The 27,100-nt window shown below is 38.1% G+C and overlaps 1 protein-coding gene across 1 annotated transcript; it reads right to left on the bottom strand.

Annotated features, from left to right (window-relative positions):
• Positions 1-600: 600 nt before the first annotated feature.
• LOC306665755 (sperm motility kinase-like) lies at positions 601-2,241 on the bottom strand (the record flags this gene model as incomplete). Its single annotated transcript, XM_079147380.1, has 3 exons — positions 601-985; positions 1,029-2,094; positions 2,181-2,241. The coding sequence occupies 3 exons, from the start codon at positions 2,239-2,241 to the stop codon at positions 601-603; spliced, it is 1,512 nt and encodes a 503-aa protein (XP_079003506.1).
• Between the last annotated feature and the right edge of the window lie 24,859 nt (positions 2,242-27,100).

The raw sequence follows: 27,100 nt of genomic DNA on the forward strand, positions 1-27,100 counted from the left end.
GCATTGTATTTATACATATTTGGTTTAATTTTGACAAAATAATACATGCAAGGAATTTTATTTTAATCATTTCCCTTCTCTCCTTTCCTTCTCCTTCCCCCTCCCCTTATTCTCTCTACTTGCCTCTATTGATCTTCCTTTTGTGCTTTTATTTATTTATTTTTGATTTATTTTAATTGATTTGACAGGCGAAATTCTTTTCAGGAACATTTATATATGTATGCAACATGCTATTGGTTAGTTAATTCCATATTTCTACCCCTTTCCTTTCTTTCCCCAGTCCCTCTTGTTCTCCTTCTTCTATTGTACTGATGTACTTTATATCTTTATGGTATCCAATCTCCTTTCCTACCACTTTCTTTCCCTTGTTTTGCACTAGCTTCCACACGTGAGAGAAAACATTCAGCTCTTTATTTATTTTATCTGAAACAAATTTATTAGAAACATCTCAGAAGAATGGGAGAAAGGAGAGAGAGGGGCAGGGCAGGTGAATTGTCCCTGGCACAACAGTCTCTGGTGTCTTCGGCAGGTGGGGGCAGAGGGGACTCATGCTGGGCGCTGGTTCTGTGTGGCTCAGCTGTCCACTTGCTCGTGGCCACACTATGGGTCCAGTGGGTCTCTTCTCTCTGCCATTGGAACAACCGCATTGGTGGCACGTGGCAGGCAGCAGCAGAATTTTCGGACACAGGTGGCGATCCTCCCAGTCCAGCGCTTCCTGTTGTCTGTGGATGAATCTTGGGAGGAGTTTCTGTGGCATCCTCCGAGCAGCCTCAGTAGCATCCTCCAGCGTTTGGGCAAGTAGGACACAGAGTCAGAGTGGGCGGCTCTGCTGGGAGTGGGGTCCTTTGCAGGCAGGCAGCCGAGAGGAAGAGCGGGCAGGCTGGCCCCTCTGGTGGCCTCCTGTGCGGGCTGTTTGTCCTCCGCCGGCAGCTGAGGCTCACAGGACGAGGTGCAGTGGTGAGGAGCAGGCACACTCTTGCTCCTCCTTGGGAGGCCAGGGAAAGCAGGAAGGTGGGTGGGGCACAAACCTGGGAGGCCCAGGCTTCCTTGGAAACACACACTCTACCCCCTGCCTTTTCTGGTGCTGGACAATCAAGTAGGTGGCCATGGGCGCGTCAAACTTTCTCTGGAGCAGCAATAACCAGGTCTGGTATGGGTCCAAACCCACGTCCAGCAGGAGCGTCATGATTTCGGGGTCTGGGTGTTTGGGGACTACCTCCCTCCACGTAGGCGGTGAGTTGTCCTCACCCTGCTTCAGCCACCGGTGCTGGGAGATTTGCTTGGCTGTGGGTCCCTTCTTGGGCTGCACCGTCAGCATGCGGCGGATGAACCTTCGGGCTTTGAAGGGCACAGACACAGGGACGTTGTACCTTGCCAGGACGATGAGCTCCAGTATCTTCCTGGAGCTGGGTGCCATAAACGGGAGGGTGTGTGTCAACATGAAGTAGAGGATGACCCCCAGGCTCCAGATGTCCACTGAGGGACCCTTGTACTCTTCCTGCACGATGGTTTTGGGGGCCAGGTATGGGACAGTCCCCCAGAACCTCCTCAGCTTCTGCCCGGCCTGGAACCTGGTGGCGGTGCCAAAGTCGATGAGCTTGATGTGGCCCCTGGCGTCCAGCACGATGTTCTCTGGCTTCAGGTCCCGGTGCACGATGCCCCTGTCCTGGCAGTAGCCCACGGCACACACTATCTGCCTGAAGACCCTGCGGACCTCCTCCTCCTGCATGCCACGAGCGATGAGCATCAGCAGCTCTCCCCCACCTGCGTGCTCCATCACCATGTAGATGTGCTTCTCAGTGCCAATGACCTGGAAGAGCTGGGCCACACTGGGGTGCTCCAGGGTATTCAGCACGCTGGGCTCGGAGAGGACCTGGATGTTCTCTGGCACCAGTTCCAGGACTTTCACCGCCACCTCTGCACCCGTGGGGCGATGGCGGGCCAGGGCCATCTGGCCATAGGAGCCATGCCCAATGGCCCTCACGAACTCGTAGTGGTCCGTGAAGGCACACTCACACCAGGTGCTGGACCCCGGCCATGAGGCTGACCTACTCTCACTCTCACAACTCTGGCTAAACCACCTAAGGATGCTAGCTTAAAAAAAAAAAAAAAAAAGAAATAAATAACAAGCCAAAACAACAAACCAAAATCGAAAACCAAAACAAGACAAAACAACAAACCCAAATCAAAGAACCAATATCCCAAGACCACAGTCACCAACCGCCAACCACCAACCACCATACGCACTAACTAGCTGGGAGTCCCAACAGGTCACCACCAAGAGCTTTCTGTTCTTGTGGACAAAAGGCCAGCTGCAGCCCATCCTCTTATATACCTGCCCTTTCAAAATGCCTCACAATGGCTCCTTGTGAGGTCAGAGCAAGAACTGGCCAAGTCATGCCTGGCCAGAACCCCCAGTGGTCAGCTCCCTTATGGGCCTCCAAAAGTCCATCACCAGAATAAGAAAGAATTAAAAAGGGCTGCAGGTGTTTTTTTTTTTTTTTTTCCCTTCTGTGTGTTATTGAGACTCTTTCCAAATTAAAATGTGTGCTGTACTCCAAAGGACTTGCCATTTCAAGTAAAACATTTCTAATAATTCTAGACTTTGGAACACCCTATCATATCTACACTCAAGGTATTCAACTGGTTTTTCTTCCAAAAGAAAGTGATAGCCCCTCACTCCCACTGAGGTAGTCTAACCAAATGCCCTGTTTCCTAAGACACTGTAGAGCAGAGTCTCAACCTTGTGGGGTCAAGAGGGAGGAAGGCTTCACCATAATTTCCACACACAGTCCTCTCAGGGATGTTTCATTACAGTCTCTGGATTTCCAAAAAGAATGGCTTGTTATATTCAGAGTGATAAGGGACAAAATGTGGAAACCAGGGATCCCAGAACTGGTCAAAGTGTCCTCCCCAAAGGGGAAAGAAATGTAGGCATTCCCAGATGAATGTGTCCCTTCTTGCTGCTGTAACAAAATACCTTGGACTGGGTAATTTTTTAGTAGGACTTAACTTCTCCCAGTTGAAGATCAAAGCATTTTGTTTCCCTATCCTCACATGATGCAGGGGGAAGAAGGTGGAACTCAATTCTTCAAGCACATTTTTTTTTTGTGGGTGGTGGGGTCAGCAGGGCATATTGGTGATTAATTGCAGGGACTCACACTTTTGAGGCAAGTACTCTAACCCTGAAGTATCTCTCCAACCATTTATTGATCTGGGTCTTAGAATTGTGTCTACCACAGCAGAAGAATTATACTAATTCTCAAACTGTCAGTATGTTAAATCAAGTCTATGCAATCTACTGTTAGGTTTTTATAAATTTTGGGTATTGTATTTTGGATATTAAATGTTTCCCAAAGGCTTATGTGTTAAAGGGTTAATTTCTATCTTGCCATTATTGGGAAGTAGTACAAATTTATGAGGTTGTACTTCATATTTTGGAGGACTTCCTGTCATCGAGACATACTCTTATTAAGGACATTGGTCCCTTCCTCTATCTCCTTTTTTAAAATTTTAATTTATCCATGTTCTTGGATAGGCAGAATTAATATTGTCAAAATGGCCATACTACCAAAAGTGCTATACAGATTCAATGCAATTCCAATTAAAATCCCAATGATGTACCTTACAGAAATAGAGCAAGCAATCATGAAATTCATCTGGAAGAATAAGAAACCCAGAATAACTAAAGCAATCCTTAGCAGGAAGAATGAAACAGGGGGTATTGCAATACCAAGACTTTAACTATACTACAAAGCAATAGTAATAAAAATAGCAGGGTATTGGCACCAAAATAGACAGGTAGATCAATGGTACAGAATAGAGGACATGGACACAAACCCAAATAAATATAATTTTCTTTATTTTTTGAGTATGGTTTATTTCACTTGCCATTATTTTCTCCATTTCAATCTGTTTACCAGCAAATGCCATTATTTTATTCTTCTTTATAGCTAAGACTCCACTGTGTGTATATACCACATTTTCTTGATATACTCATCTGTTGATGGACATCTGGGTTGATTCAATAATCTATCTATTTTGAATTGTGCTGCTATAAACATTGAAGTGGCTGTATTGATATAGTAAGCTGATTTTAGTTCTTTTGGATAATTATGGAGGAGTGGGATAGCTGGGCATATAATGGTTCCATTCCTGGAGTTTTTTAGAAGTCTCCATGCTACTTTCCATAGTGCTTATACTAATTTGCAGTTCCGCCAGTAATGCATGAGAGTTTTCCCCACATTCTCTCCACCATTTTTTATTGTTTGTGTTCTTGATAATTGCCATTCTGATTGGTGTGGGAAAAAATTTTAGTGTAGTTTTGATTTGCATTTCCCAGATTGCTAGAGATGTTGAACATTTTTCATATATTCTTTGGCCATTTGTATTTCCTCTTTTGAGAAGTTCTTATTTAGTTCTTTTGCCCATTTATTAATTGGATTTTTTTTTTGTTTTGGCATTAAGCTTTTAGGTTCTTTACATATCCTGGATATCAATCTCCTGTCAGAGAAGTGGCTGACAAAGATTATTTTCCCATTCTGTAGGGTCTTTACTCTTTTTTTTTTGGGGGGGGGTCTTTACTCTTTTAATAGTTTCCTTTGAAGTGTGGAAGCTTTTTAGTTTGATAGCACCCCATTATTGATTCTGGGTTTTATTTCTTGAGCTTTAGATTAAGTCACTACCTATACTTGTACAATGGAGTGTTGAGCCTATGTTTTCTTCTAAGAGTTTTCATGGTTTCTGGTATAACTCCTAAATCTTTAATCCATTTTGATTTGGCTTTTGTACATGGTGAAAGATAGGGACACAGTTTCATCCTCTTATACATAGAATTCCAGTTTTCCCAGCACCATTTGTTTTTCAAATTGGCTTTTTTACAACACATTTTTGCCAACTTTAATAAGAATTAGATGGCTGCAAGTATTTGGATTTTTCTTAGCATTTTATATTTTATTTCATTGGTCTTCAGGTCAGTTTTGATGCCAGTACTATGCCATTTTTGTTACCACAGCTCTGTAGTATCATTTGAGATCAGGTATTATGGTGCCTTCTGCATTAGTCTTCCTGTTCAAATTGCTTTGGCTATTCTAGGTCTCTTATTCTTCCAGACAAATTTAAGGATTGATTTTTTTTCTAGTTCTGTGAAGAATGTCATTGATATTTTGATGTGATGGCATTGAATCTGTATATTGCTTTTGGAGTATTGCCATTTTGAAAGTATTAATTCTTTTTATCAAAGAACATGGGAGGTCTTTTCATCTTCTTAAGTCTTCTTCAGTTTCTTTCTTTAGCGTTCTATAGTTTTCATAATAGAGTTCTTCACTTCCTTTGTTAGATTACTTTCTAATTATTTTATTGTTTTGAGGTCATTGTGAAAGGGATGGCTTTCCTGATTTATTTCTCAGCTGAATCATTGTTGGACTACAGTAAAGCTATTGATCTATGAGTGTTGATCTTGTATCCTGCTACCTTTGCTAAATTCATTAATCTATTCTAGATATCTTCTGGCAGATTTTTTTTCCTGGTCTTCTAAATATAGTATCATGTCATCAATAAACAATGAAATTTGATTTCTTCTTTTCTGATTTGTATATTTTAAATTTCCTTCTCTTGCCTGATCACTTTGGCTAGAGTTTTGAGACTATCTTGAATAAAAGAGGTAAGAGTGAATGTCCTTGCCTTGCCCTGCTCCTGATTTTAGAGAAAAAGCTTTTAGTTTTTTCTCTTTTCAGTATAATGTTATCTTTTGATTTGTCATCTATTGCTTTTATGATGTTGAGGTAAATTCCTTCTACCCCTGTTTTCTCAATGTTTTTAATATGATTGGTTGCTCTATTTTCCGCATCCATAAGATGATCATATAATTCTTGTTCCTGATTCTATTTAAGTAATGAATTACATTTATTAATTTGCATATGTTGAACCAGACTTGCAGCCCTGGAAGGAAACCCACTCAATCATGGTGTATTATGTCTCTTCTTAATATGTTTTTGAATTTGGTTTGCTAATATTTTAATAAGTATTTTGCATCTGAAAGAAAACTACAGATGTCAGATATCAGTCTGTAGTTTTCTTTCCTAGATGTGTCTTTGTTGGTTTTGCTATCAGGGTTGTACTCATTTTATAGAATGTATTTGGAAGGGTTCCTTCACTTTCAATTTCATGGAATAATTTGAGGAAGATCAGTATGAGTTCTTCTTTACAATCTTGTGGAAATCTGCAGAGAATTCATCTGTTCTGGGGCTCTTTGTTGGTAGGCTTTTGATTGCTGTTTCAATTTCATTACTTGATATTGGTCTGTTTAGTTTTTCCATGTCTTCATGACTCAATTTGGGCAAGTCATATGTGTCCTGAAATTTGTCAATGTCTCCCAGATTTTGCAATTTATTGCAGTATAAATTTTCAAAATAATTTCTAATGATCCTCTGGATTTCAGACGTGTGTGTGATGATATCTTTTTTATCATCTCTAATTTTGTTGATTTGGTCCTTTTCCTTCTTTTGGATAGTTTGGCTAAGAATTTATCAGTATTATTTACCTTTTTGAAGAACCAACTCATTGTTGTGTTTATTGTGTATTTTTTAAAGTTCACAATTTTATTAATTTTTTCTCTGTTCTTTATTCTTTCCTGTCCTCTATGGATTTTGGAATTAGTTTGTTTTTCTTTTTCTAAGGCCTTGAGGCAGAGCAAAAGCTTATTTATTTGGGATCTCTCTATATTTTTAATGTAGGCACTCAGTGCAATAAATTTTCCTCTTAGTATTGCTTTTATACTGTCCCAGAGATTTTGATATATTGTATCTTTGTTTTCATTTGTTTCTAAGAATTTCTTGAAGGTTTTAAATTCCTCATTGAATATGAAAGAGAGCTTTAATTTTAGGACATGAGTTGAGAAGTCTGAAGTGAGCCTTATTGATTTATCTCTAAATGTGATCTGATATTTCTCTCTTGCAACTTTTAATATACTTTCCTCATTTTCTATGTTAGGAATTTTGATTATGATGTGTCTTTGAGAACTTCTCTTCTAGTTAGATCTATATGGGGTCCTGTATACATCATATTTGTGGATGACTATCTCTTTTCTGACATAGGGAATATTTTCAGTGACTAACTTATTGAAAATGTTCTTAATGTCTTTAGCTTGTAAAGACTTGCTATGTTCTCTTCTGTCCCCATAATTCTCAGGATTGGTCTCTTGAAGTTGTGCCAGAGTTCTTGTATATTCTGTTCATGTTTCTTTTCCCCTTGCATTATATTCTGTGTGCTCAAATTCATGTATCTTGTCTTCAAGGCCTTAGGTTCTGTATTCAAGTGCTGAAGTTCTATTTTTTTTTTTTGGCAATCTAATCTGTTGGTGATGCTTATAAGTGAATTTTTATTTTTTAATTTTTTATTTTGATTCATTGTACACAAATGGGGTACAACTGTTGTTTCCCTGGTTGTATATGAATCATACATGGACATAGGGAAATAATGTTTGTCTCATTCTATTATTTTTCCTTCCCCCCACCCCTCCCCACTCTCTTTTTCCTCTATACAATCCATCTTTCCTCCATTCTTACCTACCTCCCACCCCCTCTTATGTATCATCATCCACTTATAATAGATATCATTCAGCTTTTGATTTTTTGGGATTGGCTTATCTCACTTAGCATGATATTCTCCAGTTGCATCCATTGACCTGCAAATGCTGTAATTTTATTCTTCTTTATGGCTGAATAATATTCCACTGTGTAGAAGAGACCATAGAGACCATAGTCTCTTTATCCATTCATCTATTGAAGGGCATCTAGGTTGTTTCCACAATCTAGCTATTGTGAGTTGAGCTTCTATAAATATTGATAGCTGCATCACTGTAGTATGCTGATTTTAAGGCCTTTGGGTATAAACCAAGGAGTGGGTTAACTGGGTGAAAAGGTGGTTCCATTCCAAGTTTTCTGAGGAATCTCCATACTGCTTTCCAGAGTGACTGCACTAATTTGCAGCCCCACCAGCAATGTATGAGTGTACCTTTTTCCCCACATCTTGCCAACACCTATTGTTGCTTGTGTTCTTGATAATCGCCATTCTAATTGGGGTGAGATGGAATCTTAGGGTAGTTTTGATTTGCATTTCTCTTATTACTAAATGTTGAACATTTTTTCATATATCTGTTGATTGCTTGTACATCTTCTTCTGTGAAGTGTCTGCTCATTTCCTTAGCCCATTTATTGATTGGGTTATTTGTATTCTTGGTGTAAAGTTGAGTTCTTTATAGATTCTGGAGTATAGCACTCTATCTGAAGTGTGTGTGACAAAGATTTTCTCCCACTCTGTAGGCTCTCTCTTCAAATTGTTGATTGTTTTCTTTGCTGAGAAAAACCTTTTTGGTTTGAATCTATCTCAATTATTGATTCCTGCTTTTATTTCTTGTGCTTTGGGAGTCATGTTAAGGAAATCTGATCCTAAGCCAAAATGGTGAAGATTTGGACCTACTTTTTCTTCTATAAGGTGCAGGGTCTCTGGTCTGATACCAAGGTCCTTGATCTGTTTTGAGTTGAATTGTGCAGGGTAAGAGATAGGGGTTCATTCTGCTGCATATGAATTTCCAGTTTTCCCAGCACCATTTATTGAAGAGGCTATCTTTTCTCCAATGTATGTTTTTGGCACCTTTGTATAGTATGATAAAACTGTATTTATGTGGGTTTGTCTGTGCGACCTCTATTCTGTGCCATTGGTGTACCTGTCTATTTTGGTGCCAATACCATGCTGTTTTTGTTACTATTGTTCTGTAGTATAGTTGAAGGTCTGGTATTGTGATACCCCCTGCTTCACTCTTCCTGCTAAGGATTGCATTAGCTATTCTGGGTCTCATATTCTTCCAAACTAATTTCATGATTGCTTTCTCTATTTCTATGAGGAATATCATTGGGATTTTAATTGGAATTGCATTGAATTTGTTCAGCACTTTTGGTAGTATGGTCATTTTGACAATATTAATTCTGCTTATCCAAGAACATGGGAGATCTTTCCATCTTCTAAGGCTTTCTTTAATTTCTTTCTTTAGTGTTCTGTACTTCTCATTGTAGAGATCTTTCATATCTTTTATTAGATTGATTCCCAAGTAGTTTATTTTATTGAGGATATAGTGAATGGGGTAGTTTTCCTAATGCAAGTGAATTTTTAATTTGGTTCATTGAGTCCTCCATTTCCAGGAGTTCTGATGACTTTCTTTTCACTTTTTCTATTTCTTTATTGAAATGGTCTTTCATCTCCTTCATTTTCTCTCTTAATTCATTTCTTAGATCTTTAGTTTATTGAACATTTTGATAATCAGTTTTTTATAATCTTTTTCTGGAATTTTTTTCACTTCCATTTTGGTGGGATCTTTTTTGGGGGATTGTGAACTTCGGGAGGTTGGTCTGTCTGCTTCCTCATGTTTTTTGAGGTCCTGCTCTCTTGCACATCAATTGAGGTGGGTTCCACTTCTCTTTTATATGTGTCTATTTCTTTTTTTTTTTTATATAGGATTTCTGTTTTGAATGTATGAGTAGATGTATACATGGAAATCAAAGGTTCCTGTTTGATTGTTCCTCCTTGGGGTCTTATTTTTGCTTTGGGATTTTTCTTTCCCCAATTCTGTAAGTTGAAGTACTGCTTAGTCCCAGCTGGGGTTGGATCAATTAAGGGATGAGTTTCACTGTTTCTTGACTGAGTTGTATTTTTCTGTGACTGGGTCTGTCTCTACTTTGGAATGTAGAAGTGTCCCAATGACTTTCCAGCCCCCTTAGAGGGAGAAGGAGCCAGGAATAGCACTAAGGACAGTGACAGATGTATAAAGTTTAAGATGAATGTTCAGTGTCTCCTTTGACATTTTTAGCCCTAATTGTCACCCAGATAGAAATAGTGGGGCCAGCATTTAGTTTCTGTAGCAGTAATACCAGATTGTGAATTTTATTGGGCATTCAACTTCAGGTGTCTACTCTCATGCATTTATTAATAGTCACATTAATATGAAGGGGTGTGAATTGCATGAACTATGTGATTCTTTTATATAGTGGGCTTCAGTTTCTTAAAGAGAAAGTAGGGTGGGAAGGGTCAATAATAAGCAAGTGCAGAGGGAATTTATTAATGTGAAAGTAAAAATTTAAGAACATATAGGTTGGAGTGCTCAGTTCCCTCTTCCTGGAGGAGCTCTGAGGCCAGGTAGGCCTGTATGAGCACTGGCCCAATTTCCCCTGAGGAGCTCTGAGTGGGGATGTAGCCAACCCGGGGTGGGCACTAGGGTACTCTGGCCACTCTCCCCATGAGCAGTGTGGGGTGGCAGCGGGGTTACTGGGGATGCAGCTCACTGAAGCAGCCTTTTCTGTCCAGAGCTCAGAGAGTATCTGTGGCGTCCTTTTCCTGGGAAGCCCAATAGCTGCTCTCACTGCTCAGGAATGTTTTCTGGTGGGGAGGGGGAGGTGATCTGACTTGTTTTCACCAAGTCACTTGCCCCACTAATTCTAAGTCCATCAAAATCGGTTTTCCTTTCTGATCTATTGGTTTCTCCCAGTCAATTTTTCTTCATTAAAAAAAAAAATTATAAATTCCTTATCTGCTGGTTGTGCCTTCTCCTTTGTCAGTCTGTGCAGCCATCCCCCTTGGGATTGCCACTGGTGATGGTGTTGGTGCGCCAAAGCCCGTGCTTCTCTTACTTGTTGTTTCTTATGTTAAGGTAACTTCAGGTAACTGACTTTTTGGGTCTAATTTTTTTTTAACAGTTTAGTTTTAAGTTTCCGTGTGTTCCCTTGGCTACCCACCTCACAGAGAAGCCTCTTACTCTTTCGTAGGTCTGATGCTGAGAAACTGCTAGGTGATGCTTCATCCCTCTACTCTGCCATCTTTGCTTCCCCCACATTGGGACTTTAACCAGGGAATCACTGGATTTATAGCACAGCAGCTGTGTGTAAGATGCCTGTCAGTGAGGGCAAGACTGGAGATAAGAGGTAAGAGGATATTATAAAGATGTAACAGAGAAATTCTAGGTATGTGAACTTATCTGCTTAGGTACTGCTCAGAGATGACAGTGATGGATAAACTATTTTATTTTGGAAGATTTGCTTGACAGAAAGTGAATTTTATCTTTCAAAGAAAAAAAAAGTCTGCTGATCTTTAGGTATTTACTTTGTGGCGTCTGCGATCTCTCCTTGCCTACTCTGTTTTTTCTCCTGAGGACCTCTTTCTATGTGAAATGATTTCAAGACTGAAGATACTGGTATAATGTCAAAATCAAGAAAAGATAAAGTTTCAGGATATTTTTCTACCCAATGATATTTTTGTCAGTACTAGAGCTTCATATGCTTCTCTGGTTTGGTAGCACACTTGAATAATACTTTTTGGGGGGTGAACACCAAAGGCATCAAATCTTTTCTGTACAACTTAATCAAAATTTAAGTGGTATATAGTATAACACCAGGATAGGAAATGGAAAAGGAATTCAGACATACTTTCTGAGAAAAACCTGCATGGAGGTAGAAGATATAAATTCAAGAAACAGAAAAAAAAGTCAAGGGGTTACTCCTTCCTTTTCTAGTTCAGGAGTGGGAATTCATACAGTAGAGGGTAGGATGGAGCTTTTAAACTGCTCTATATTATCTGTCTACAAACCAAACTATGCAGTATGTCACTACCATTCTCCACTAGTATCTTTAAATTCCCATCCCTTCATACTAGTCAAAAACTATTCTTTTAAAAGAGGATCTAATAAAACCATGACTATTAAGGCTTATATGTCTATTACTGTGAACTATGTTACACTAGTTCACTTTTCACCGTTTTGGTCAAAAGATCCAAAAAGAACTAATTTAGAGGAGGAAAAGTTTATTTGTGGCTCACAGATTTAGAGGTCTCTCTTCATAGATGGCTGACTCCATTGCTCTGAACCTGAGATGAGGCAGAACATCATGGTGGAAAGGCGTAGAGGAAGAAAATAGCTCAGGACATGGTAGCTAGGAAACAGATAATTTCCCTCACCAGGGAAAAAATAAACTCCAAAGGCACACCCCTCCCAAGGACTTACTTCCTGTAGCCACGCCCTATCACCCAGTTAGTCCATTCAAATTAATTAATACACTGATTAGGTTAAAGCTCTCATGACCAAATAATTTCACCTCTAAACTTTTTTGCATTGTCTCACACATGAGCTTTTGGGAGACATGTTGTATTTAAACCATAACATACCAACAGAGGTACTTTAATTTTAACTGAAGAAAAATTATTAGTGATTGATATCTAAATATACTTGCTGCTTGGTAGACATTTAGTAAAAATGATGTTGGTGCTGATGACAATAATAACAATCATGAGGACAATAAATGTTATCTCTATCAACAGATTATTGCTGTCACCCTTCCAAAGAATTATGGGCTTTCATTAGGCCATTAGACAAAGCTTGATTTTAGAAGTAGGCTAGGGCTGAGAGAGAAAATTTTGTGTATATTTGTTAATATTCTTGTCTATGTTTTGTTAATCATCATGAAAGATGTTCTCATCATTTAAAAATATTTTCAAAGAAAAATCATTTTTCATTTCCAAACCAAGCATAACTCTTTTTGATTCTTCAGATCCTCCTTTATTTTTTCACAACGTACCTGTAGGTGTCTCTCTAAGTTCAGGATTATTCCGTTTCTCTATTTGAAATGATGTCTGTCTTAGAAACCCATAGATTGTACAAACACTCTCAAGAAATGCACTACTGTTTAATAATCAGGCTACATGCTCCTAATGTCATCTTTTGTGATTGTGTTCTATGGTCAATAAAACTAAGGATTGATAATTGCTGATGAGTTGTGCTGTCCGTTGTTGGTGAGATTAGTTCATTAACAGTGAAACTAGAAAATGAGATTAATGTTGAATTCTGTTCTGTAAATCCGATTCCTAACTCACAAGGACTCATTTTAAGTTCCTAATTCTTCATGGCCTGGTTCCCTCCTTTGCATTTGATTCTCCTATTATTTTACTGATCTTTTCTTTCTATTTACCATGAGATCAGAACATGATATTTAGGGTACTTACCCATAGAAAACACAATAAACAAGTACCCTGATGTCCTTAAAAGATGGGAAATGCAGGATTTAACAACTTTCAAGATTATTCTAATACATTTGATTTTAAGATCGCAGGCAAAAAATGTTATTTAAGATAAATGCTCTGCTTTCATGGTAATCTAAACTTTAATTGATTGACTGCCATTTCTTAAATTCTAGTTTACTATTACTTTTGGAAAATGAAAACATGAAGGTTTTCCTGTGTTTTTGCAGGGCTACTCATGTATTACGTATCTATGGCAACAGACATATTTGCCCTTTGATTCTTTCTTTGAGTGAAAAGCTCTGCCTCTAGCTTGCTAGAGGAGGTCTAAGAGTAGAGCACGATGACGATGTTCTCTTGTTTCCTGAGACATCCTCACTTGACTTCAAACATTCTCTCCTGTTGTCTCCTTCAGTTCTTTCAGTCCCAACAGACCATATGGTCATCAGAGCAATATTAGTGACAATTTTCTGCCAGACAGAATAATTGGTCAGTTAGATAGTAAACATTCAAAGACACTGGGATGATGACCCTCTTTGCTTCTAATATGCTCTTTTTGACTTAGGGCATCACTGCTTCTAAAAATGCTATTTAAAGTAGCAAATACACCTGAGAAAAGTCCAAGACTACCATGAATTGGCCATTTTAATTGAGTTCTAAAAACAGTGACAGAGAGTCATTGCTAATTGTGCGTAGGTTATGCACTGTTCAACTCCAGAGAGTCACTTCCTCTGTCCTCGTGCACTGAGATAGCCCTGCATCCTTTGTGCTGCCATTTTACATCTTAATAAAGTGATAACAGAGCACTTCTCAAATGTTTATCAAAAGTATTAAATGAGATTCATGTGACCTCTTTGAATTGTGCACCATCCAATCAAAGCAAGATAAATGTTTGCTGTAGAAATTACTCTTATTATTGTACTTACGAAGGTTTCACTTGTAGCCCTTGGAAATAAAACATACATATGCAGACTACCTGGTTCTTTCCCTTGAGGAGCTTGTAGCTAGTTTGCAGAACATGAAGTTTTAAAAGACTGTGACTTCACACTATAATGGAGGTCTTCACAAGGCTGTGAAAACACACAAGGACTTGGTAATTTTCTCCTGAGGCACAATTAAAGCTTCAAAGAAGGGAAAACATCTGGAGCCTAAACAATGAGAGGAATGAAGTGGCAGAGGTGAGTATGTGTAATAGGTTTGAGGGAACAGTGTGCTCAGGGAAGAGGGAGCAGCTGATGCTGCAGAGGCATGGATGTCATGAAAGGACAAAGGGTTGAAGTCCTAGAAGAGGACTATATCATTTATTAATGTCACAATCTAAATTCTTTTTTAAAAATGTATTACATCTTGGTAATTTGCTGATTCAGAATAGAAGATAAACGTATATGACCAACAGAGCCAAATAATTGCTTTATTTTTGAGATCTGGGTATTCACACTTTTCTCCTGTCACTTGCCTCCTCTAGCTCAGGTTTCCATAATGATAACAGCTTTCTCAAATACTGGTGACATGGGAGCAGGAGACACTTTGCTATTTCTTCTTCTTTTGGTTATTTTATTTATTTATTTATTTATTTATTTTTTAGGACTGGCAAAGGTCTTTGTGATTAGGTAGATATTTCTTAAGTTGTGGCATATGATTCACTTGCTTTGGAAAACCTTCTGATTGCTTATTAAAAATGTTTAACTCTGAGTAGACCCTTAATTTCAATCCATTTTATAAGCCCCACATTTGAACCCAGGGTTATCATACTAAAATCTGCATTACTGGTGTGAGAAATAAAAAATCCGGTGTTTCATTTTGAGAATACAGTATTTAGCTTTAAATGTAAAAGGACAAGAAATGCAGCTGGAGAGGAGAGCAGAATGAAAAGATATAAGCAGCACCAGAGTATAAAAATTCACAGCCCCTTGACAAACAGGAGGTGAGAAGGAAGGGGCCCCACCTGACCAATAAAATAAATTGTGTATGTGCCAAAAGCTCTCAATCCAAGGGGACTTTCCTGCCATAAGAGAACAAAAGGAGGTGAAGACAACTAAAGGCATATTTCTTTATTAATTCAATAGGAGACAGTAAAACCTAGGTAATGTTTGGAAAGATTGTGCACCCCATAGTACTCAGCCAATGAGTAACCGGGGGAGGGATCTTATGCTCTAGGGGATAACACACAGGTTGTACCCAATCTGTGTGTTCCTAACCACCAGACACAGGATCTTCAATACCATCATAAATCTAAAGCCTGGCTTTTTGCTGTACCTTGTGTCTCTTAGTTCATTCTTTAGGTTTGGATAGGTGATTGTGTTTTTCACAACTGATCACAAAGGCATCTGATAAGGAGATCACTGGCAAACCAGTCTATTGGAGGAGGAAAAAGACTTTTCAGTCATATGGCTTTTATAAACTTTGGTAGATAGCATAATTCATGTACTATGGTTCAGAGAGATGTTTATGTGCAACAGGCCAAATAATTGAGACAACCTGTGTTCCCTGTCGTTTTAGGTGAGAAAATTTAAATCACTTCTATTTGAATTGTCCAAACAGAAAGACATTTCTCCCCCAAACTAGATTTCTTTTCTTGACTAAAATACTTTTTTTAATCAAATGAAGAATCCAGAAGCAGAAAGGGATTTTTTTTTAAATCTCAAGATTCAAAGTATCTTTTATACCTTTCAAAGTCTTTCAAAGTGTCAGACCTTATTATATAAGATATAATTCTAGACTCCCAGTTGCTGAGAATCCAGCTAAGAAGTCTTTAAATACCTGATTGTTGGCAAATCTATATGTGAGAACCGCTCTTTTTACCTATCAACTACCATAATTTCAGAGGTGCCACCAAAAAATATTGTTTCCTGAGTTCTAACTTGTGCTGGAAATTTGATTCAAGTAGACCACATCTTTAATTCCAGTTAGACCTGAGAACAGTCTAACACTGGGAGATGGGTTGACTGTTTAATTTAGACCATTTTACACCTCTGCATTTTGATCTTGAGAGTTCATAAAGTGGCTGAAAAGGCAATTTGTGTGAGTCATAATGGAAAAGAAGGGAAAGTTGAGGTCCTTTTTGACAATGCATTTTTCTCAATGGAGGGAAATTGGCAGTAAAGATATTCTTCAATCAGCTCTGCACAGCTCAATCTCTTATCTATTCTGCTACCCTGCTTGCAACCAAGGGAGACTATGATTTTACTGAGGCCAAATTTTGTTCAAGAACCAGGAGAGTCCAATATATGTATGATAAGATACTTCTTAACAAGAGTGCCAACAGGAACTTTGCAGTCCATAGCGAACTAAGAATGGGAAAATACCAGTGTGTAAGAAATGTTACATGCATATCTCTGTAGACACATTTTCTCTGTCAAATTCCTATTCTCTGTAAATAACTTCACATTTTTGTCATGTATGCACATATTTGTGTATGTGCAGATGATGTGGAAGTATTCTTTTGTGGGTATTGATGGGTGCAGTGTCTTCTATTTTCAAGATTGGATGCCAGTTTGAAAGTGAATTTCCCTTTCCTGCTTTCTGTCATTTTGAGCATGCTTTCTCTTAGGTGTTCATGGTTGTATACCTCGACACAGCCTTCCAGTCCAACCTCGTGAGCCCTAGTGAGTTGTGGAAAAACCTGGATTTGGGCATTGGATTGATGTAGATTTTAGTTGTATTTCAGCTTCTTACTAGCTTGTGGATTCTGGGAAAGTTATCCACTTGTTTTGCTGAGCCCAGTTTTCTTAATACTTTAATGTTGTTCTTAAATGCTCTTTATATGAATATATGTGTCTCACACAGGGTAAACTGAAGGGATGTTAGTTTTACTTCCCTAGAGGGGAGAGAAAAAAATCTGGGTAGTCCAGTAACACAATGAACAAAGTTTTTCACTCATTTCTGGAAGGAAAATAAAATCAGATTTTCCATTATCTATTGACTACTAAATATCTCAGACAGAAGACACTAGTACATAAGATATAATACTCATTTAATCAGTTTAGGTGTGGATTTGCAATATATAAAAATCTACAGCTGCTCATCCAAAGTAAGTTCTGCAAATGGATATGATTTGAGTCACCTTGTCACTTTAGAAACAATATCATAAATATAAATGACAAAGTCCCAAGGAAAGGCAACAGACCTGCCACTTTGATAGCTTTCACAAAACCTAATTTTCCATGCAATCTCTGGTACATTAAAAAAATGAAGTGTAACACGAGTGTTGAAGGGTGCTTCCAGATGGTCTTTTATTAGCTACTCAGAAGGAAGCTGCTTCTATTCTCTGTCAATGGCACACATCACAGTCATCCTTTCATTTTCCTATGAAGTAAGCTTTTATTGTTGCATGACACCTTAAATGACACTTGGAGGACTTGTCCCTGAGATATTAGTTCACAGGACCACAAATCTGAATTTGCTTGATTTACTAGGTCAGACAATGCCAATGAATCTCCCTTCAGCCCCTCTTTTTCATTATTTTTGCTTTTGACCTCTCTTATTGAATATAACATATCACAGAAAAACTTTAGAAATAAATAGCATTTAAGAGTTTCCAAACTGAGCCCATTCTAATTGTTTAAGACTAGAAATTACTTTGTAAAGACAGAACTAGTTTATTAATTTTACAACAGAAGTTAGGGGTCTTTCCTGTCCTTACTTTACATTAATGGAAGGAAAACTCTTTGCTTGCTTTCCACGAATTTCCCTACATTTCCTCTACTTTTCTAGTTGCACCACTTTCAAAAAAGATCTTCCTTAAGCAAATTAATTCAGAGTCCCCCAGAGGAACAGATTTAAGAAGTAGAAATCTAAAAAGAGAATAGTTAGGGTTTAATAAATATAATTTAGGCTAAATTTTGGACAGACTCTGGATTTTAACATGTATTTTATTACACGGTGATTAAGAATGTGAGGGTTGGGTCTGGGTATGACTCAATAAGGATAGGATGAATGAAGGATCACCAAAACAAAGTACCTAACTGAAGGAAAACAAGTGCTCTCCTGAGTTGGCTGTTACTCTCCTCTGAGGGACCTACATGAAGCCATGGAATGCGGTTCTTCCAATATAGTCTTACAAAAAGAACTTGGAGCGTTAAGAAAATGGAAGGCTGGCCAATGTTCATCCTGATTGATTAGCATTCTCGTCAAATGATCTATACACCAAAATTGTTCTGTAATAAGAGAATAAATTTCCACAAACAATAGCCAACTCATGTGAAAGAAGATAGCGGAATAGAATACTAATTAAATAATAAAATAAAGATGAAATTCTCAGTCAAAAAGAAAAGGTGTTCCGGAGACAGAGAGGAAGAAGTGGAGCAGGGCTATTTCAAGTGACACTTGCTCAGACTGTGCTGCCACTGTACATTTAACTACCACAGTCACACTAAGAAGAATGTGATAGGATTCCCAGTTATAGATGAGAGCGAGGCCCAGAATGCTTAAATGGCTTTTCAGTCAAGTGGCGGGTTTGGTGGGTGTCACAAAAATTCACTCCACAAGTGCTTCAGCCTTCATGCTACTCCCATCTTCTCCCTGCACAACTACTTAGGGCTCTAACCAGCTATTTCAGCAGGAGCAGGAGACACTTGCCTCAGCCATATATACTTCTTATGATCAATTGGGTTTTGCCTCCTATGTGCCTCTAGTATATAAGGATTCTTCTCACCTGCTGTCCTCTCTTGTTATCTGCTCCAGATGACCCTTGGGACAAAACCTGCTTATTCTAAATGAAAAACTATTTTTCATTTAAAGGCAAAAAGGAATTGAGCATCTGTTCACTGATTCAATTGTATGAAGGGACTGGGAGTAGTCCATCATGTTATAGGGGCAGGGAAGATGGTCCAGAGGACCGTAGGAACTGACTGAAACACAATAAAGGAGGTCCAGGACACTACGAATACTCTTAGAAGGTATACATTGCATGTGTTTATTTGGGGAGTGTGTTTCATGTACGAAAATGTGAGATAGAGTCAAGGAACTCTAGTGGACCAGCATAGCTCCCTGATTTCAATAGAGTTTGTGACCTTCTTCCATTGTTGATCATCTCTGGTCTCCTCCTCTAGCAGATGGGAAAACTGATACCAAGAAGGAGCTGTAACATCCTAAAAGTTCCACAACTAAGTTGGGTTGAAGCAATGACTGGACCCTCAGCTGCCTGTGTTAAGACATTATTGTAAAACAGGATGTAGAGCCAATAGCCTCTGCATTTTGTAGGGCTAGAATTCACCTCGTGTCTTCCGTCTGGACTCAGATATTCTCCCTTGCATCCCTTCCACACATTCTATTTTCAATCTTCTACTGCAGTCCCTGCTCTCTGAGTTCCCAGAATTTCAATCCTGACTCCTGGACATGGTCCTTTGGGCCTGGTGCTCCATTGTCACCACTTACATACAGACATAGAACCTTTAGTGCAAGAGATACAGGTGATGGATGATAAAATACTTTGTAAGATGCAAAAAGTATGGAAGTGTATAGGGGAAGTGTGAAGATTCTTTCTGCACAATAAAATGGTATATGTGTATTGTGTATATGTATTTTAGTGTTCGATATTGGTTTTATATGAATGAGACATTTCTACACACACACAATTACCTTTTGCAAAAAATTAATATGACTCACATTAGTGTGTATGTTAACGCTTCATGATATTTCAGAACAGTAGTTCTATAACAGTTCTTAACACTAATAAACATTTGTGTTGTTTGAATGTATGCATCCGACTGTTTCTTTCAGTTTGATTCCTAGGACTGGAGTTGTTGGTCGAATGCTTTTCAGTACTAAAAATGCATTCTTTATATTGAAGACTGGAAGGAGGCTCCTCTTAGTGCTCTGAATTAGAAAGGAAAACTAATAGTAAGTAGGCCCTGCCAGTCATCTTTATGTGATAGAGGAGTGAGGTGTCCTCACCCGAGGTGAGCAGTGACCCGCTCACATCCTTAGAGCTCTTCCTCAGATGGCTTTATCTGTGTCTGCCTTTCTTAAGATAGCTTCTACTGCTGCAGCCTTTGAAGTACAAGAAAAGCCTCACCCACAGAAGCCTGAAAAACCTGTGCAAGTAGCAGATGATTATTCCTTCATATATGCCTTGATTTGGACACCAAAAAGGACTGTTTTGAAACAAATTTCAGCCTGAAATTTGCTTTTTGGGGTTTTGAAACTTTTAGTTTCTGTTTAATAGAAAGAAAAAATTAGTAAAGGAACCAGTCTGACAAAAAAAAAAAAAAAAAAAAAAAAAAAAAGGTGGGGGTTGGAATCCAACCAGCATTTCTGCTGTTTGTTAAGAATTTCACACACGCACACACAATTTATTTGTGATATTTTGAGTTTGAGTTTGTGATAGAACTTTTATTTCTTAAGAGAGGTCGAAGCTCTAAAGTCAGAGGCATCTCAGGGTGTCCACTGTGGGGAGAGGCTCACTTCCTACTGGCTGGACAGAATTCCCTGCACCTGGCTGAGCCCAAGTCCTCTCAGGAGCTCCTATAGGAGCCTCACATTAGGGATATTTAAGCGTCCTCTTATTTCTACCTCTTTTGTGCATTTTGGTCCTTAGAATTCTCCTCCTCCTCAGGCAGAGGGCTTAAATGGATGCCTGGGTCACTTACTATTAAGAATACAATCAACTTAAGTTTACAATGAGACACACAAGAGGATAAGAATTGTGGCATTTTGGAAAGGGTTCCCTACTTAGAATCATCGAAAACTTTGAAGCGACTTAAAGATGGGATGCATTATGATTTTTCTTACTGAGGAGAAGAGAGTGTTGTAAAAATGATGTAGAATAAGATAAAGATGAAACATGTTTTCTCAGTTATTTTTTACTGTGCTCTTAGAAAATGTGGCTATTACCTGCTGTGTTCTCCTGAATTTACTGTACCCATTTAAATTTATTCTTTATTTGTTTACTCATCAATTATATATTTCACACATGACAGATATGTCACCTATTGGATTTAAAATATAAATAAGATTTCTAATTTCTCTCCCTTCTTCCTTCCTCCTGCTTCTCCTGATCCTGCTTTTCCTTCTGTACATCTTTAATGAGTATTTGTTATTTTTCAGACAATGCTTTTAGGTAACTGCATTTTTGGAATTCCTACTGATAATTTCACTCTTATTTCAGAGAGTGGATATAAATCAACTACCAGCACCCCTACCCTGACATTTCTAAACTTCTACTCTTCTGCTGGGCCAGTGTCATATCACCTTGGATAGTTTTCAATTTAGGGTATTTTAACTTTGATTTCTTTATAGATAACACCCAAAAGTTTCATTCTAACTTTACAGTTAACTTTTCTTTAGAGGATCTTAGAATTCTATCAACATTTCCACAAATTCAGGATATTTCAATCTAGACCTTGTTCTTCCATCCAAACAAATGACTTGTCCTACCATTTTTGGTTCTTTAATAACATCAACATTATTCAGTGTATTTCTTTAATGTTTATTTAATCCCCTGTTTTTACTCTGTCATCTGATTCTATATTTTTTCCTTCCTGAAATGTATTTTTTTTTAAACTTTTTAGTTGATTAGGAATGGAACCCCAATATGAACTAGCTATTTTACTACTTGGTATTTGTCTGCAAGATCAAACATCAGCATACTAGAGTGATATGTATATACCAATGTTTATAGCAGCACAATCCACGATGGCCAAATTATCAAAACAGCCTCGGTACTCTTCAGCAGATGAATGCATAAAGAAATCATGGTATATATACACATGGAGTGTTAGCCATTAAGGAGAATGGAATTATGTCATTTGCTGGTATATGGATGCAACTGGAGAACATGCTGAGCAAAATAAGCCAGAGTCAGAAAGTCAAAGGTCAAATGTTTTCTCTCATATGTGGAAGCTAGGGAACACAAAAGGAGTAATAAAATGGGGAATCCCATGTAAACAGAAGGGAGAGCAGTACAGTAGAAACGGGAGTCCAAGGATGAGGGGAGAGGAGGGGAGACAAAGGGGAAGAACTGGGAAATAAACTTTACCAAATTATGCAACATGCATGTATGAGTACATGCATTCCAGTCTCACACATAACTATAGTGCACCAATTAAACAACAAATAAGGGGAAAGAAGACCCATAGTAGAGAATGGGGGTCGGGGGAGGGAGGGGGAGAGGGAAGAAGATAGTACTGGGGGTTGAACTGGAGAAAACTATGTTATTTGCAATTATGAATATGTCAAAATGAACCCCACTATCATGTATAATTTTAGTACACTAAAATAAAGAAAAAAACCAAAACTTTTAATTGACATAATATTTACTGTGTATAGTATGATAATTCAGCATATGTACACAATGTGTAATAATTTGATATTATTAGTATTTTCATTCTCTCAAATATTTATCATTTTTTTCATGTTGGAAAATTTTGAAATCTTCACTTTGAGTTATTTTGAAATATATAACAAATCATTCTAGACTATATTCACCCTGAAGGTATATAGAACACTAGAAAATATTCCCCCTCTCAAGCTGTACTTTAGTCCCCATTGTCTAATCTCTCTCCTTATCCCCTCTCTCCTTTTTTTTCCTAGACTCTAGTGACCAATGTTTTACTCTCTACTTTGATGAGATGAACTATATTAGCTTCCACAGATGAATGAAGATGTGACATTTCACATCTGTTGCAGGATTTTATACTCAGTGTGATACCCTATTCATGATACTGCAAATGGAAAAAACCCATTCATGTCCTTGGCTGAATAATATTCCATTCAAAAGACTACAAACAACAAATGCTGGTGAGGATGCAGAGAAGTGGAGCTCTTATACATGTTTATAGGAAAGTAAATTAGTACAGTCATTGAGAAAAGCAGTATGGATTTTCCTCAAAAAACTAAAAATAGATCTACCAGACCCAGCAATCCTTCTGAAATATTAGGCACGTATCCCTTCAATTTCTCTTCACTCTTAAGTATGTGTTGACACAGAATGCCTGTGTCTTCTATGCTCATCTACATTTTTTCTATCTCCTGTAACCTGGCCCTTTGCCGCCATGATGACACATAGTGCCATTGAGGGCCTTGGCACAGGCCACCTCCTTCATGCCTCCTTGCTTTTGCTTATGCATGCCCTTTGGCTGCTATTCTTTTTGCAAGTAAGGTGAAGATGAAGTAGAGTAATTTACTTGGGAAAGTGCCTTAGGACTGTCAATCATCATATAAACTGATATTAATAATAAATTGTAAGCCTTGTGAGAATAAAATGTACCATATATTGTGTGGCGTACTTGTGCTGATTGTGCATTTGGCAACAGTCTGCACTCTACATGTCCTGCAATGCTGCCTTGCTGCCAAAATCCTGGTCCTGCTGGAGTGGCCAAAGATGCTTAAGACGCTAATTCTTGCATCTCTGGTAGCCAGGACCCTGACAGTGGACAAACTTACTTCTGGCCAATAAGTACTGAATGGAAAACAGCTCTATGGTCTTTGGGAAATGTCTTGCCCTCTGATTTTTTTTAAGATGCATGGAAATAAGATCTCCTGGTTTTGGCCTTGGGACTGTTACCTGGGACCATCATGGCAGTCTTGCTACCCCAAGAAGAAAAGGTAAAATGAGAGGCAGTAACTCAAGTGTGGCAGAGTGGGAAGCTGTAAGGAATATGGTCTCTGGTTCTGTTTTTGACCTACTACACAGATGCTTGGAATGCCTTGATTCCAGAACTTTTGCTAAAGAGGGAGAAAATAACTGCTCTTACCACATAAACTGCTTGTAGCTAGCTACATGTACTATTCTTTGCACCACAAAGCATTTTAACAACGATATATTTCTATTGTATCCTTCACAGTGTCAAGGACTTCCAGGTTCTTCAATAGTTCCTTTTTGAATATTGAATATTCATTTTCATTGTTTTTTTTTGTGTGTGAAATTGGTACTAATATTTCTAGAATCCTTGAACAGGTAAATAAATTGCACTTCAGGAAAACAAAGACAGATTGTTCAAATTATAAGACTATGCCATTAGCAGGATGCCTCAGTCCCAAGGCCTGATATAAACAAGACTTAAATTGAAAGCAGACATTCTACATGTAAGCTAAAACAATTCAATGACAATGGAAACTGGGGTGAACAGTGCTTCCAACTGTGGCTCTGCAAGATAGCAATGCAGAGAGGCACAGCCTGTGGTCCATGTAACTCACTTCTTTTGTGGTAACCACTTGGTTTTCCTCTACTTCTTTTACTCATTCTCATTCATGAGGTCAGTGTATTAAATTCTCATAACCTAATGGTGTACTTTATAATTTAAACTCAGAAAGATGGAACAAAAATTATGCTTAGGAAAGTTCAAAATCACATCTATGCTTTATAAGAAAATTGCTCTTAGAAAATTCTAAGCCTATTATTAAAAACCCATGTCATCCAAATAATCCACCTAAAGTTGCTTATTAAGCTATAAACATAATATAAACCACATAAATTCATTTTGCCTGTTGGATCATCTTCAGTGTTGAAAATTTCCAATTCACCCTAGTCAATTAAACTCTTACTATGAAGTGAAAATGTTGATTGAATGACTCACAAATGCCTATATCAACTGATTGAACTGGGATGGTCATTAATGACTTCAAAAGCATGACCCAGGAGATTGCTTAGTATTGTAGTGATTGCCCACAAAATCTAACCAAGATGAAATGTCTGGTTTTGGCCATAGCTTGAGATCTCTGGCACACTCTTTCAGATATTAGAACAAGAGGCTGATGTTGTAGCTCTATGGTAGAGCACTTTCTTAACATGCTTAATGTCCTGGGTTTAATCCCAGCACTTCAAAGAAAAAACAAAATCAAAGTAAACAGATATTAGGGCAGAGTCCTGACACTGATAATTACCAAAAGTGACAAAAGAAATGTCAAATGGTCAAGGGCCCAGCCTTCCTTCTCCTTTCAGTAGTTTTATCTTCTAGTGTAAGACACATAGTTATTAAATCAAGGAAACACTGTCCAAGTAGTCAGAGGGAGGACACAATGTGAGAAGGTATGGAACGAGGAAACACAGACACAAATGAAAAAAAAAAAAAAATCAAATCCATGATAAAGTACAGAGTGACAATAAAGAGATTTTGAACTATTGGCAGTGAGTCCCAGTAGTGTCAGTCTCACAGACACCTCTGGTCATTTCAGCTCATCTGTAACAGTGAAGAGAACAGGTGGACAGCTGAATTAATGTGTGCCATGTTAAAGTTGCTGCAATACCAGAAATGGCCAGGAGAGGGCAGCATTCAGGAAGATATGGCAGGACTCTACTTGGGAAAGCTCTTATAGCCGCAAGCAATTCAAAAGGAAAATATTTACAAATCACATATGAGGGTTAATTTCCAATATGTATAGGGAACTTCTGCCACTAAATACAAAAATATAAATAAGCTGAATAAAAATCAGGAAAAGGGCTTAAACAGACATTTCTCCAAACAACATAAAAGTCACAAATGGATAACCCAAAATCAAAGGGCTTAAACAGACATTTCTCCAAACAAACAACATAAAAATCACAAATTAATAAAAATCAAACTATAATGAGATGTCACTTATACATGTTAAGATGACTATTACAAAGAAAAAAGATGTTGGCGAGATGTGGAGAAACTGGAATCCTTGTACACCCTTGGTAGAGTGTCAAATTGTGCAACAACTAAGGAAAACACCAGGGAGGCTCCTCGAAAAATTAACAATAAAACTACTGTATGACTGGGAACTCCTATTCTCAGTATATATTCAAAATAATTGGATTAGGATATCTAAGAGTCTGTTCTTCCATGTTTATTGCAGTGTTTTCATAATGGCTGAACATAGAAAGCATGCATGTCCATGGACAGATGAGTAAGCAAAGAGAAAGTGGTATATGCATGCAATGGAATATCAATAGCCTTTTGCATAGAAGAAAAGCTTGCTGTTCGTAATGACATGAATGAATCTGGAGATTCTCACTGAGAATAACACTCAGTGAAATAAGCCAGACACAGAAGGACAAATATTGCATGATTCCACTTATGTGAGGTTTCTGAAATAGTCAAAGTCATAGAAGCAGAGAATACAAGGGTGGTTGCCAGGGTCTGAGGGTAGGGCAAATGGGAGTTTGTTCAATGGGTAGTTTTAATTATTTTGGATAGATAAGTTGTGAAGATAATACTATATAATACAGTGTTATACCTAATATGGTATCATGTCCTTCAAAATACCTTAAGGGAGTAGAGGCCATGTTAAGTGTTCTTACCACAGAGGCAAACAAACAAAATAAAAAAACATAAACAAAGGACACAGGCAAAGCTTGAAAAGCTTTGGTGACTTCAACATCATTCTCCTTAGAGAAGAAAGCTGAAGTCTTTCTGTGCTTTGAGGACAGAAATTCAAGCAAGTGGTCTATACTCAGTGGATCTGGACTTCCATCTGGAATCTTCCATCTCTTTAGCAATCATGTAACCCCTTTAACTTGAGTTCTCTCACACATTAAAATAGGATTAATAATATATAACTTATAATTGTTACATAGTAATTAGTAATGAGCAGTGGAATTTTATAGCAATGTCACACGTGTAAGTTCCTCTTAAGTTTTTCTTTAAGTTATTGCCAACTCAGATGAGTAAGTAATTCATATCAGACAACCTGTAGAAAACGTCAGTACACAAACATTGAGGATAAGCAAACAAGACAAAAAGGAGATTATAGGGGTGCACACCAAGAAAGAAGGATTTATAGAACAAACTCTTAATAAGACCCATAAAGGTCAAGAAAAAATTAGAAGTCATGGACTCAAGTGTCTCTACTATCTCAGAAGGGGAAATTATTTAGTGGTTCAGGCACTAAATAAATAACCTCTGAGGGCCATTGGCCCCAATGCCTACATCAACAGAGAACTGACTTGCATCTGAAACCCCCTGAATAGAATGGCCACCATAATAGTTCTGGAGAGACCCAACTGAGGCAAAAAACTCTACCACCTGATATGAAGGAGGAGTGAAACACTGGTTTGGCCAGGAGTGCAGAAGGTGGTCCCCAGTTCTCAAGGCAAACATATAATAACACGTTTGGAGGCAGCATGGTTTCCTGGGTCATTCTC

The sequence above is a fragment of the Sciurus vulgaris genome (assembly GCF_902686455.1).
Source record: "Sciurus vulgaris genome assembly, chromosome: 7".
In the NCBI taxonomy this organism is placed as follows: Eukaryota; Metazoa; Chordata; class Mammalia; order Rodentia; family Sciuridae; genus Sciurus; species Sciurus vulgaris.